The 14,129-nt window shown below is 46.0% G+C and overlaps 1 protein-coding gene across 2 annotated transcripts in view; it reads left to right on the top strand.

Annotated features, from left to right (window-relative positions):
* Taok3 (TAO kinase 3) overlaps positions 1 to 14,129 on the top strand; it is a 179,133-nt gene that overhangs the window by 97,077 nt on the left and 67,927 nt on the right. For both annotated transcript variants that reach the window (XM_015997445.3, XM_006970814.4), the window contains exons 7-10: positions 6,114 to 6,159; positions 7,773 to 7,869; positions 10,283 to 10,396; positions 12,741 to 12,832. In XM_015997445.3, the coding sequence (XP_015852931.1) occupies positions 6,114 to 6,159; positions 7,773 to 7,869; positions 10,283 to 10,396; positions 12,741 to 12,832 (349 nt within the window). The remainder of the gene's footprint in view (positions 1 to 6,113; positions 6,160 to 7,772; positions 7,870 to 10,282; positions 10,397 to 12,740; positions 12,833 to 14,129) is intronic.

The following is a 14,129-nucleotide window of genomic DNA, read 5'->3' on the forward strand; positions in this document are numbered from 1 at the left end:
CATCATCTTGTAAAATCAAAAGGTAAATCCTTTTAGTCTCCTAGAATTTTTTTTTTTTTTTGGTTTTTCGAATTTTTAAAGATTTTTGTCACATCTATTTTGTGTGTGCCTGTTTGCCATGTGCACATGTGGAGGTCAGAGGTCAACTTGTGGAGCCGGTCTCTTCCTTCTGCTAAATGTGTTTCAGGGATTGACTCCAAGTCATCAACAGCAAGTGTCTCTACCCACTGAGCCATCTAGCCAGTCTTTTTCCTAGGATTTTTTTTTTAAGATTTATTTTTATTTTGTATGTATGAATGTTTTGCCTGCATCCATGCGAGTGTACCACGTGTGTGCAGTGCCCAGAGAGGTCGGAGGAGGACTTCAGATCCCCTGGAACTGGAGTGATGGATGGTTGTGAGCCACCAGGTGGGCGCTGGGAATTGAACCCGGGTCCTCTGCAAGAGCAGCCAGTGCTCTCAGCTGCTGAGCCGTCTCTCCAGCCCTCATTCTTGAATTTTATCTTTGCCACGTCGACCCTCCTCCCCATTCCATTTGACCAAAACCCGGGCACTTTGCTAGACACTGTCACTGTACGACGTTTACAGAACGACACCACCACTGTGCCGCTGGAGTGGGGTGCCTTTCCTTCCACGTGTTTTTTTTTTTTTTTTAATGTGACGGTCACTGTTCGAAGCTGGCATGTCACATACAAGTTAGAATATGAACATGTTAAACTTTGCAGTTAGTCACATTGGGCATTTTAGCTTAACGTCCGTCTGTGATGGGTTGCTTGTGATGAGCCAAGGCCTTTCTGGACCCTCTTGCCTACAGGAAATGGACAGTCTGTTCCCAAACATTATGTGTAAACATTTCTGCTCAAGGAGTTCATTTGGTGTGTGCATGTACATTTGCGTGTGTGTGTGTGTGTGTGTGTGTGTGTGTGTGTGTGTGTGTGTGTGTATACACATGCATTTCTCTGTGTGAGCATGTGAATGCCACAAGTTGAAAGTCACCTGTCTTCCTCAATTGCTCTCCACATGATTTGTTGAGCCAGGGTCTCTCACTGAACCTGGGTTTTCCCCAGTTGATGGGACGGGCTAGCTAATGGACCCCAGGGCCCCCTGTGTCCACCTCTCCAGCACTGGGACTACAGGCATACACCTCTATACCCCACTTTTACATGGAGGCCGAGCACTGACCCTCGTGATTGCAAGGCAAGCTTTACCCTCTGGACCATCTCTCCAGCCCCTAAGCAGTCCTTCAGTGGTCCAGAACCACGGCTTCATCTCCGAGCAGCTGTCAATCAAAGGAGCATCCTGTCTGGACATCAGCTGCTCTGGGCAAGCTCAGCTGCCTTGGAGGAGTCTGGAGAGATGTCACTCGGGAAGGGTAAATGCTGCACGTTCCAAGTAACCAGGAGTCTTGGCCAAGCCTCAGGAGCTCTTCCTCCAGCCTGTTGACTCGTGGAGTGCTAACCAGCCTGGCTACCTGGTTTCCATCGACAACTAGTTGACCACTGGTTAGAAGGAGCTCGTAGGCACTGAGCAGCGAGAGGCAGGGAGTCAAACAGCACCAAGAGGGACCTGGCCGTGTGGAAGAAGTAGAGCCCGAGACAGGAGCAGAGCTGTCGGGACTCAGTCTGGAGGACTGGGGGACGCGCTGGGAGAGCATGCTCAGGGCCTCGTAACGCACCCTTTTTTCATATTTATTTATTTATTTTTCTATCATCAACTTGATACAGTACAATTTCTTATCCTAATAGTGAAATGTTTTAATGATGCTTGCCCAATAATTGAGTAAAACCAAAACTTATTATAAACCACAGTCATCCTAGGGTCCCCCCTGCTCTGTAGCCTCCCTGGTTCTGTGGGTTGCAGTCTGATTGTTCTTTGCTTTATATCTAGAATCCACTTATGAGTGAGTACATACCATGTTTGTCCTTCTGGGTGTGGGTTACCTCACTCAGGATGGCATTTTCTAGTTCCATCCATTTGCCTGCAAATTTCATGCTGCCATTGTTTTTCTCTGCTGAGTAGTACTCCGTTGTGTAGATGTACCACATTTTCTTTATCCATTCTTCAGTTGACAGGCATCTAGGTAGGTTGTTTCCAGGTTCTGGCTATTACAAATAGTGCTGCCATGAACATAGTTGAGCATGTGTCTTTGTGGTATGATTGAGGTTCCTTGGTTATATGCCCAAGAGTGGTATGGCTGGGTCTTGAGGTAGATCGAGTCCCAATTTTCTGAGAAACCGCCATACTGACTTCCACAGTGGTTGTACAAGTTTGCACTCCCACCCACAGTGGAGGAGTGACACGTAATTCTTAAAGACTAGGAGCACAACCCAACTCCCTCCTGTCCGGTTTCAAAGATGTGCGAGGACCCAGTCAGTGACTCAACCTGTGACTCTTTGACGTCACAGTGGCGCACAACAAACACACAAAGTGGAACATGCAATCTCAGTTTGGCTTTAGCCATTTCCTAGGCTGGCGTGGGTACTGCAGTCCTCCCTGATAGCGCTGGACTGTGTCTCATGACCACAGGGGCCCACAGCCAGCTCTCCACAGAGCATGGTGGCCCCTTATCACCCATGGGGCATATTCCCAGACCCCAGTAGGTATTTAAAGCCATGGATAGTACTGAGCTCTGTACATGCTATGATTTTTTTTTCCTGGCTATACATGCCTATGATAAGGTATAACAAAATTTTGTTTTTGAGGCAGAGCCAAAACTGAGCAACCCTGGATGGTCCAGGACTCACTATGTAGATCAGGCTGGCCTCTAAATCAGAACTGCCTGCCTCTGTCTCCTGAGTGATGGGATTAAAGACGAGTGCCACCACACCCAGCTGGTACCAATTTCTAAATCAGATGTAGATTAACAGCAGTAAGAGCTGAAGCAAAGCCATTGCAGGTGTCTGCTGCAGGGGAATTGCCAGCATCACTACTCTTGTGCTTTTGTCCATTATTGACTAAGATAATTTTTTAGGATTACTTGGACACAGGTTCTATGGTACTGTGACCATGGGTCTGTTGGGTGGATGGTGTACACAGAGTGGACACTCTGTACAGGGGCTGATTCTCATGCAGAGCAGGAAAGAAAGATGTACAACTTAAAACTTGTGAATTGTTGTTTTTCTGGAATCTTTCATTTACTATGTTTGGACCACACTTGACTATGGAAAAATTCAACCAGGATAGGAAAAAATCACACCTTGTGATCACTGTGCTCTCTGTGCTGTGTGGTTAATCTACGCTGTATCACAGATGTGGGGTCTCTGTGCTGTGTGGCTAATCTACACCGTATCACAGATGTGGGGTCTCTGTGCTGTGTGGCTAATCTACGCTGTATCACAGATGTGAAGTCTCTGTGCTGTGTGGCTAATCTACACCGTATCACAGATGTGGAGTCTCTGTGCTGTGTGGCTAATCTACACTGTATCACAGATGTGGGGTCTCTGTGCTGTGTGGCTAATCTACACCGTATCACAGATGTGGGGTCTCTGTGCTGTGTGGCTAATCTACACTGTATCACAGATGTGGGGTCTCTGTGCTGTGTGGCTAATCTACACTGTATCACAGATGTGGAGTCTCTGTGCTGTGTGGCTAATCTACACTGTATCACAGATGTGGGGTCTCTGTGCTGTGTGGCTAATCTACACTGTATCACAGACATGAGATCGCTGTGCTCTGTGGCTACTCTGTGATGCTCAGTTATTTCCTGGGGCTGAATTCATCCTCTTTGTTCTTTTCCTTTGGTAGTTGCTTTTTCCTTGGTGAAGGTGCTGGGAACTGAACCCAGGGTCTTGGGCACACAGGATAAGCATTCTGCCACTGAGCTATATACCCCATGTCCTGTAGTTGAATTTCTAAGATATCCCCAACTTAAAATGGGCTTACAGGGCAGAGGAACAGCTGTACTCATATCTCACATTTTCAATTTAAGGAAGTTTAATGCACATATTTAGCTGCTTACCTTAAAAAAAAAAAAAGCAAGTGATAGTTTAGTAAGTTTTCCTTCCAAGTTAATTTAAAAAGAAGTAGGGTACATAGAAAACTAACATTCATGAAAATCTTTACTTCTGTAGGCTCCTTCATGTCTCAGTAAGAAGTAAAATGTAGTTGTTAAATTTTAAAAGTACGTTTGTTTTGTGTGTGTGCATGGGCGTACATGCATGTTGAACATGTGGAGGTCAGAGGTCACCTTGCAGGAGTCGGTTCTCTCCTTCCACCATGTGGGTTCTGGGGATCAAACTTAGGGTTCCCGGGTTGGCAGCAAGTTCCTTTCCCACTGAGCCATCCTGCCAGCCACAAAATAAAACACTTGTGAATGTTTATCCTTGTTGTTTTTCTGATCGTCTTCATTTGGGTTTTCCGTTCAGGGTTGTTTTTAGTTTGTTTTGTTTTGTTTTGTTTTATGTGGTACAGACTGGCTCATGACAGTCCCCCTACCTCAGCCGCCTGTGTGCAGAATTACAGGTGTGAGCTACCACACCCTGCTTGAATTTGTCTTCATGCGCCAAGAAGAATATTATAATAAAGTATCTCAATTGTAAAAATCTAGATTATTTGAGTACTGTACTGTAAGCTATATAGTATATTAATGCTTCATATTAATGTTCATAATGAAAGGAACCACTCTGGTGACACTGGTTATGTCTGGGTGGTCACAGGGATTGGCATTTATCCTTTTAGAATATCAAAATAATCACTGGCAGGAGTGTGTGTTCACATGAGTGGCAGAGAATTCACAGCTTTGGCCTTGGCCATAAGTCAGAAGTCTGGGACACAGGATCCAAGGTGGCAGCAGAGGAAGTATCTCCTCACTTTTGCTCTGAGGAAGCCTCTCAGATGCCTACCTGAGAACGTTCAGTAGCATGATCACATAAACACTTCTTGTGGGGGGGGCGGTGTACATGGAGGTCGGGGACTACTTCAGATGCCATTCCTCAGGTGCTCACCACTTTGTTTTTTGAGACAGGGTCTCTCATTGGCCTAGACCTCTTCTGGTAGTCTAGGCTGGCTGGATTACAAATGAGCATTGCTAGCCTGAATATTTTCATGTGGTTTCTGGGGTTAAATATTAAATAAATATTTTAAGATACAAATTAAAACTTCCAGCCAGGAGGTAGTGGTACACGCCTTTAATCCCAGCACTCGGGAGGCAGAGCCAGGCGGATCTCTGTGAGTTTGAGGCCAGCCTGGGCTACCAAGTGAGTTCCAGGAAAGGTGCAAAGCTACACAGAGAAACCCTGTCTTAAAAAAAAAAAAATTAAAATCTCCAGATGACTCCAATACAAAGCAGTGGTACTAGAGTGATTCAAGGTAATAATAGCACATGGCAGGCCACGTCTTTATGCTGAGCCCGACAAAGACATGTTCCTTGTGTCAAGCTCTAGACAGTGTAGACAAGGAGGCCTACTAACTGGGGATTTCTGTTTGCTTTTGGTCCTAAGGATTGAACCCCAAATAAGTGAGGTGCAAAGTCCTGAGCCCAACACAGATTTTCTGGTTTGTGTATTCCTTGACACTAAGTAACAAATTTTATCTTATAGTAAATAATAAGCAATAATATCTAGCCACTCAAAACCAATTATGAAACAAGACTGTGGGAAGAAGGTATTAGGTCAGAATTGGCAATCTCAGCTTGACCATCTACAGTGACTATTTCATATCAACCCTTATATGGTAAGAGGCCAAGTCCAAGTGAAAGGTTACAGGAACCGAAATGTGGAAAATTAAAAATAAATTCATTATCAAGTGACCAGATAAGACAGGTTTAGATCAGGCCAAATGTCTTTTCTCTTGATGTTCTTTGTGCTTTGGTTGGTTGGTTGTGTGCATGGTTGATTGGCTATTCAGTTGGTTGTTTGGGTACTTGGTTAGTTGTTTGTTTGTTTGGTTGTTTGGTTGGTTGGTTGGTTTTGTAGGTGGTTGTTTGGCTGTTGGTTGGTTGTGTGCTTGGTTGATTGCTATTCCATTGGTTGTTTGGGTACTTGGTTAGTTGTGTGGTTGGTTGGCTGTTGGTTGGTTTGGTGGTTGATTGTTCAGTTGGCTGGTTGGCTGGTTGGTTGGTTAACTTGAGGAACTTCTTATTAACTTTAATTATTCTGATCTTTAAATCTGTTCCAGTTGGTGATGGAGTACTGCTTAGGTTCAGCCTCGGACTTGTTAGAAGGTAAGGATGACATTACTACGCTGCTCCTGTTTTTCCTCCACCATGTTCTCTGTGGGGCTGAAGAGGCAACTCAGCAGGAAAAACACTCTGCTCTTGGGGAGGACCCAAGTTTGGCTCCCAGGTGGCTCACAACTGCCTATAACTCCAGCTCTGGGGACCTGATGCGCTCTTCTGGCTTCCACAGGCACCTGCGCTCATGTACACATGGACGAACAGTCTCTCTCTCTCTCTCTCTCTCTCTCTCTCTCTCTCTCTCTCTCTCTCTCTCTCTCTCTCTCAAATAAAATCTTTTTTTTTTTTTTTTTTGGTTTTTCGAGACAGGATTTCTCTGTGTAGCTTTGCACCTTTCCTGGAACTCACTTGGTAGCCCAGGCTGGCCTCGAACTCAGAGAGATCCACCTGCCTCTGCCTCCCGAGTGCTGGGATTAAAGGTATGTGCCACCACCGCCCGGCTTAAAATCTTTTTTTTAAGGATGTTATCTACTTCTAGAAAAATAGACAAAGTACAGTTTGGGCCTCTGGTTGAAAGTTGAGGGTCATGTGGGTAAGCTGTGCAGGCATAATCTCTGCCATGTAGTTTACATGTCTGGATAATGTCAACAGTCCCCCTACTGGTGAGGCCATGGCCATCCATGGCAGGCTATGATACCCTTAGCCAAAAACCATCAAAACCATGTGTAAGTGTTGCTATCTACCTTTTCCCAGTGTCACGATGGACCTTGTATGTTAGACAGAGAATGTGTGTGTGTGTGTGTGTGTGTGTGTGTGTGTGTGTGTGTGTGTACTCACACGTGTTGTCAACTCATGTTGGTATCTACCCATGTGAGGTGTCGGGATGGACCCAATCCCTCCTTACCAGTGCTAAAAATGTCTGGCCGGGTGACAGTGGCGCACGCCTTTAATCCCAGCACTGGGGAGGCAGAGCCAGGCGGATCTCTGTGAGTTCGAGGCCAGCCTGGGCTACAGAGTGAGTTCCAGGAAAAGCACAAAGCTATACAGAGAAACCCTGTCTGGAAAAACAGAAAGAAAGAAAGAAAGAAAGAAAGAAAGAAAGAAAGAAAGAAAGAAAGAAAGAAAGAAAGAAAGAAAGAAAGAAAGAAAGAAAGAAAGAGGGAGGGAGGGAGGGAGGGAGGGAGGGAGGGAGGGAGGGAGGGAGGGAGGGAGGGAGGGAGGGAGGGAGGAAGGAACAAAAAAAAAGATAAATAAATAAAAATGTCTGAAGCCGCCCATAGTCTCTCAGCAGAAGTTGGTTCATAGCCTCTTTACCTGTATGTAGGTCGGGAGATGGGGAGTGGGTAATTATAAAGGCTTTGCAGCCGAGAAGAACATGGCCTTGATCGCTGTCTGGGGGACTGGTACACCTGGGCCCAGTTGGATTAGAATCCATACAGCTCTGGCTCACCATTGACAAGTAAATTAATACCACAGGCCTGTGGGTTTTGTTTTGTTGTTTTTACGCACTTGGTTTTCCTCGTCTCCTGCTGTATTACGGAAGGTACAGCTTCCACGTGTTTAGGTGACTACGTTCTCAAATTGTCCTTTGGTAAAGTGTGTGTCACTGTGCGGTGTGGAAGGCCGGTCATCCATCCTGACCATCTCTCCTTCTTCCCCAGTTCATAAGAAACCACTTCAGGAAGTGGAGATTGCTGCTATCACCCATGGTGCCTTGCAGGGGCTGGCCTACCTCCACTTTCACTCCCTGATCCACAGGTAAGTCCAGACCCCAGCTTCCTTTCCACTGCCTTTCCCAACTCCGGAGCCCAGGGACCGTGGGAATCAGTGTGTGTGTTCCAGTTCTGCACCTAAGGGACCACAGGGAACAAGCAGAGACACCACCCCCCCAGGCTTCTTCACAGCTCCATGAAGACAGCATCCCTCTGATGTTTGGGGGGGGCGTATTTATTTGTTGTTTGCGGGTGATAGTTGTTATTTTTAGTTTAGATTTCTTTTTCTTTTCTGAAACAGGGTCTTACAATGTAGCCCAGGCTGGCCCCGAACTCACAGTGTAGCCCAGGTGGATCTTGAACTCCATTTGTCCTGCCTCAGCCTCCAGAGGGCTGACATTGTGGTGGGCATTGGCATGCCTGGCTGCCTCCTGATGGCACAGGAATATCTGAAGAAGGGTCGGTCCATCCTCTTTTCCGCTCTGGGCCAGGAACAGAAGTCCACTGACTTCCATGCACAGAATAGCAACCAAGCTGAGCCCCTGCCTTTCCTTCTCCCGTTCCTGAGACTTCCCGTTCCTGAAGTCTGTGTCAGAAAGGCTCTCAGCACATGGTGGCTCACGACTGCCTGTAACCCCAGTTCCAGGAGTTCTGACTCCCTCTTCTGACCCCTGTGGGTGGGCATTGCCTGCACGTGGTACATGACATGTATGTAGGCAAAATGTTCATACACAAAATATAAATAAATTTTTTTAGAAAGGCTAGATTAGACTGGGGTGTGTGTGGATCAGTACCAGAGCATTTGCATAGCACACACAAGGCCACCATGTCCATGTCCATCCCCAGCACCACAAAAAAAATAAATAATGATATAGACAAAACATGAACCAATCGCATATGGTAAATAAGAACTAAACCCGTTTACCGTTTAATCAATGGATTTAGCAAATTTTTGAGGTCTGTTTCCTTGGAGTCAAGGTATAATTGCTGGATGGTGACTTGCTTGAAAGTCTGCTGTGTTTTTTCTGAAGCCACAGTTTAGTTCATATGCGTCCCTCTTACCTTAATCCACATGGTACTTACGAAAGAAATTGAGAAGACAAAAAACAAAAATTTAATGTTCTTTACATTTCAAAATGAACGCCAAGCATGGTGACACACACCTTTAATCCCAGCACTCAGGAAGCAGAGGCAGGAGGATCCCTGTGAGTTCAAGGCCAACCTGGTCTATACAGTGAACTCCAGGACAAAGAGAAAACCAGTCTAAAAAAAAAAAAAAAAAAAAAAAAAAAAAAAACCAATTGTTTTTAAAGAGTCCATAGCCAGGTACAGCGGCATAGGCATATAATCTCAGTACCTGTGAAATAGAGGCAGAGAATTAGAAGTCCAAAGCCAACCTCAGCTACATAAAGAGTTCGAGACCAGCCTGAGCTATGTGGGGCCCAGTCTTCAAACAACATGAATACCGTTCATCTCAACTTTGTATTGCTTTGAGGGACGTTTTGTCTCTGAGCCCTTCTGTTGGGAGAGAACAGACAGTACCTTTGTTTGCAGTCCCTCTGCCCGGTGTCGCCGCGGAGGAGGGAACCTGTCATTTCGAGGGGACTTTTGGAAGCGTTTAAGCCTATCACCTTCTCTCCACTTTTTCAGCTGTCTCTTCCCATTATCAACTTGCTGTTCGGGTGTCCCAGTCCTCATTACACATCATTCATACCTTAAGAAAAATAAGGGGACAGCCACATCATCCTCTCATTCTGAATTTTCAAATGCTATTTTTTTCCCCTAACGTTTCACCGCATCAAATATCAAACATCTTTAATAGCAAACCAGCCACAACCCGCCATTGCAATACTGAAATGCAAGTTCCTAACCCCTAATCCTTGTCTGTTTTGATCTTCCAGGGTCTTCTTTGTACTGTACAGTGTTATTTCTTAAATAACACCTTTTCTATAGCCTGTCCCCTCCCATGCCTTAGAGGGGCAGTTACAGTTAAAGGCAGAGAGAAAGGGTCTCGGGCAAGACAGAACAGGTATGTGTCCAGCTGAGGAGCCCCCGCCAGGGCGGCCACGCAGGCATGTCAGACAGCTTTGGAAAGGGGAAAGCAGCAGGCAGTTCCGAGTGGCGCCAACTTTCCCCGCACGCACGAGGAATGTTGGCGGTCGGGGGGATAGAGCATTGAAGAACACGCTTTGTAAGGGTCGCCAACTCGGAGCTCTCCTTGACTGGCATGGCTACCTCTTTCCCTTGCTCCACCCCTCCCTCTGAAGACAGCTCCTCCTGGAAGTCCTTCCAGTGACCGCCCAGGAATGCGGGCTCCCTTACAACACGCAGTGACCGCTGAGAAAAGTATGCTTGTGTGTTTAAGAAACTTTTTATCTTGCTAATTGCATGCTCTGGCCTCCTGCATAGTCAGAATCGAGACCTTAACTCTCGAATCCTCCCCTCTCTCTCTCCTGCAGGGACATTAAAGCTGGAAATATCCTCCTCACAGAACCCGGGCAGGTGAAGCTGGCTGACTTTGGATCCGCCTCCATGGCTTCTCCTGCCAACTCCTTCGTGGGGACACCTTACTGGTGCGTAGACATAGAAGATACGAAGCAGGCTTAAAATATACAAGTGTGAGCAGGAGGGACGCTTGGCATGGGCCTTGCTGTTTCTGCAGTGGTAGGAATTGAACCCAGGACCTGGAGCGTGCTGGGCAAGTGTTCAACCACTGAGCTATACCGCAGCTCCTTTGTTTGGAAACACTGCCTCACTAATTGGTTCAGATTTTCCTCATATTCATTCTCTGTCCCAGGCTGCTCTTGAATATGCAATCCTCCTGCCTCAAGCTACCATGGAGCTGAGCATACAAGCAAGCCTGCATCACCAGGCCTAACCTTGTTTTGTCTCTCAGTGGTGTGTTCCCAGCCAGGAGTGTTGCACACCTTTAATCTCAGCACTCAGGAGGCAAAGGCAGATGGGTCTCTGTGAGTTCAACCAGTCTACACAGTGAGTTCCAGGACAGCCAGGGTTACATAGAGAGAGAGACTCTATTTAAAAAAAAAAAAAAAACTGTGTTCCCAATGTTTCAATGTTCCCCAATCAGATTTCATTTGAGAAGGTTAGAGACCTCACTAACCAAACAGAGTGACCTGAAATTGCTCAAATGGTGCAGCTGGCTTTGGGTCTCCTTTGTGTGTTATCGATTTGCTGGGCTAGCTCTGTCTAAGGTTTCACTGGAGATCTCTTTTGAACTGCTCCCCGGAGGCAGCGTGTTCAGGACAAGGGATCTTCTTTACAGCCCTCTGGCTGGCTACCAAGCCAGGATGGAAGAAATCCAAGCTCCCAGCTCTATCGAGCTCTCTGACACTTCATCCACTTTGACGTCATTCTGACTTGGAGTTGTCCCCCACATTCTGCTCCAGATCCCCTTTAAACGTTCACAGATACACCCGTCATGTTACTGTAGCTTTGAAAAAGACACATTCTGGAAAAACCCGCTAAGAGCCGCTGCTGTTTGACCTTTGACCTCATGGTAAGATAGGATTTACAAAGCCACTGCCGACGTGGAATAGACCGTAGCACCAACCAAAGCAAACTGAAGGCCGAGAGCCTCTCCCTTCTGGGGGTCACACATGCTGCCCACCTTTACCTGTTTGGGTCTGTAAATCACAATGTCTTTGGAAGCACAGATCGCGGTCCTTTATGCTGTCCCTCCGGATATTTTTCATGTCTTTTAGAGTAATTCATTTGTCTGTGCTCACAACACACTAAGCGTTTACGTATCTGCCTGAGGTCCCTATGACAGGTCTCTCCATTTTTTAGATGAAGAAACAGATAGACCATGAATGAGCAACAGACTCAAGAGCAAATGGAGAGCAAAGGGTAGAGCCGGGATGTGTTGAAAATCATGTAGTAGTTCCTAGAAATCACCAAAGGGGATCTTCAATTTTTTTTTTTAATTAATTTTTTAGCTGCTGTACGGAAGAATAGGTTGTGTGATATTCTCTCACATCACAGTCATGTTTTGTACTTGGTTCACATTCAGCCCGGTGTCCTCCAATTCTGCCACCCCACTGACTCCCCCACCCCAATAGTTCCCTTTCTGCTCTCCTCCCCCCTCCCTCCCTCCTCCTCTCCTAGATTTATCTTTCTAAGTCTGGCTTACTTCACGTAACATGATGATCCCCTGTTGCATCCTACATCTTAGTTCCTTTTTATTGCTGTGATAAAATGCCATGATCGAGTCGACTTATTAAAAAAAAAAAGTGTTTAATTTGGGGCTTTAATTTCAGAGAGTTAGAGTCTGTGGCTGTCAGGGCAGGGAGCGTGGCAGGAGGCAGGCAAGCCTGGTAGCAAGAGCAGTTGAGAGCTCACATCTTAAGGCATAACCATGAGGCAGAAAGAGAGAGAGACACCGGGAATGGCAGGAGCCATTTGAAACCTCAAAGCCCAGCCCCACTGACACACCTCCTCCAGCAAGGCGGCACCTTCTAATCCTTCCCAAACAGTTCCACCAGTGGGAGCACGAAATCAAGTATATGAGCCTATGGGGGCCACGCTCATTCAGACCACCCCATCACAGGCACCTCCATCATGTACCTGGACCGCGTTTTCCTTATCTGTGCCTCTGCTGGTTGTCAAGGCTGGTTTCGTTCCATGGTTTCCACAAAAAAAAAAAAAAAACTACCACAACAAATGCTGAGAACTTTAAGCCGGGGCTGGAGAAATGGTTGAGTAGTTGGAAGCACTTGCTGTTCTTACAGAGGACCGTGGTTTGGTTCCCGGAAAACAAAAGAGAAAAAAAAAAACAACAACTTTCAAATAACCTTAGAAATACTTTTGAATGCCCTTAAATCTACTGTATCGAGTAGTTTTATAATGGGAAATTTTGTTTCTACTGACAACTTGAGTTCTGCACGTTGTGTTTGGCAGGATGGCCCCAGAGGTGATCTTAGCCATGGACGAAGGACAGTACGATGGGAAAGTGGACATCTGGTCACTCGGCATCACCTGTATAGAACTGGGTGAGTGAAGAGTCGTTTTCACTGGATCTCTGCAAACTGGTCCTCATCCTGCTCATCGGTTAGCTTGTCTAGAACTCACTCAGTGATTGGCGGCTGTGCACCGGCCAGGCAATGTGAATTTTTTGTAGATATTTCCCATGCTCTGGTACGCCCCAGAAGACTGTCCCTTCTCTGCTGTGCCTCCATGAAAAACAAGCCAGTAATTGCTAATATTTGAGAACCACCCCTTACTCTGTGTGACATCGCATACCAATAACCCCCACTGCTTTGCTTCATATTCCCGACCATATAGGGGAAATATTAGAAGACATCGAATATATGCCTTTAACGTTGGTTTTGACCTGACAGTGGAGCCTTGAAGGAAACTTCACAGTAAAGGATGCACTACCATGACAGTTGTCCCCCAGGGACTGGAGATAAGAGCACTTGCTAATCTTCAGAGGACCTGAATCAGTTCCCAGCACCCACACTGGGTGGCTCACAACCACCTGTCACTCCAGATCCAAGAGTATTTGACGCCATCTTTTGGCCTCCTTGGGTAACACGCACACGCACACGCGCACACACACACACACACACACACACACGCACACATACACACACACACACACACACACACACACACACACACACACACACACACACACCTTTAAAGTTGTCCCCCAAATATTTATAACCTAAAACTACCTAAAAATACATTGGTTTTCCTGATTGCATGTTTGAACTTTGGCTTGTCTTTAAATGACGTCTGTCCCACAGTTATACCTGCCAATAAACTTAACAAACCGATCTGATGCTGGAGGGAAGGGACCAGGGTAGCCTTCGCGTGTTTCCATAGTGTAAGCTGCCATCACTGTTCGTTAGATATGGGCCTGAGGAGAGAAGGGGCCTTTCCAAGCCAGGGTAACCTGGCCCAGGTTTAATCCGCCTTATCTAGAAATTTAAAACTACATTTAAAAAAATTCTTTGTCTAGTTTTTAAGATTTATATCTCCTTTAATTTAAATTCTTCTTTCCTGGTCTCCACATGGACCCTGTCAGAATTCCTGAGAAGTTTGTCCTGTCGAGGAGACCTGGGACACTCTTGCTGTACCCAGCACTTTATCCACATCTTCCAACAGAAAAACTTAGATGTGTGACCTGTCTGTCACTTTTCATCAAAGAGAGATTAGTGAAAAGAAAGTGATTCAAGGGGGAAGATTAGTATTTGCTTAATTTTTTTCAATGAGGTCACATATCCACACAGTTTATAAATCAAAAAATTTAAGTCATGGGGTTGGAGAGATGGCTCAGAGAGA

The sequence above is a fragment of the Peromyscus maniculatus genome, chromosome 23 (genome assembly GCF_049852395.1).
Source record: "Peromyscus maniculatus bairdii isolate BWxNUB_F1_BW_parent chromosome 23, HU_Pman_BW_mat_3.1, whole genome shotgun sequence".
NCBI classification, from domain to species: Eukaryota; Metazoa; Chordata; class Mammalia; order Rodentia; family Cricetidae; genus Peromyscus; species Peromyscus maniculatus.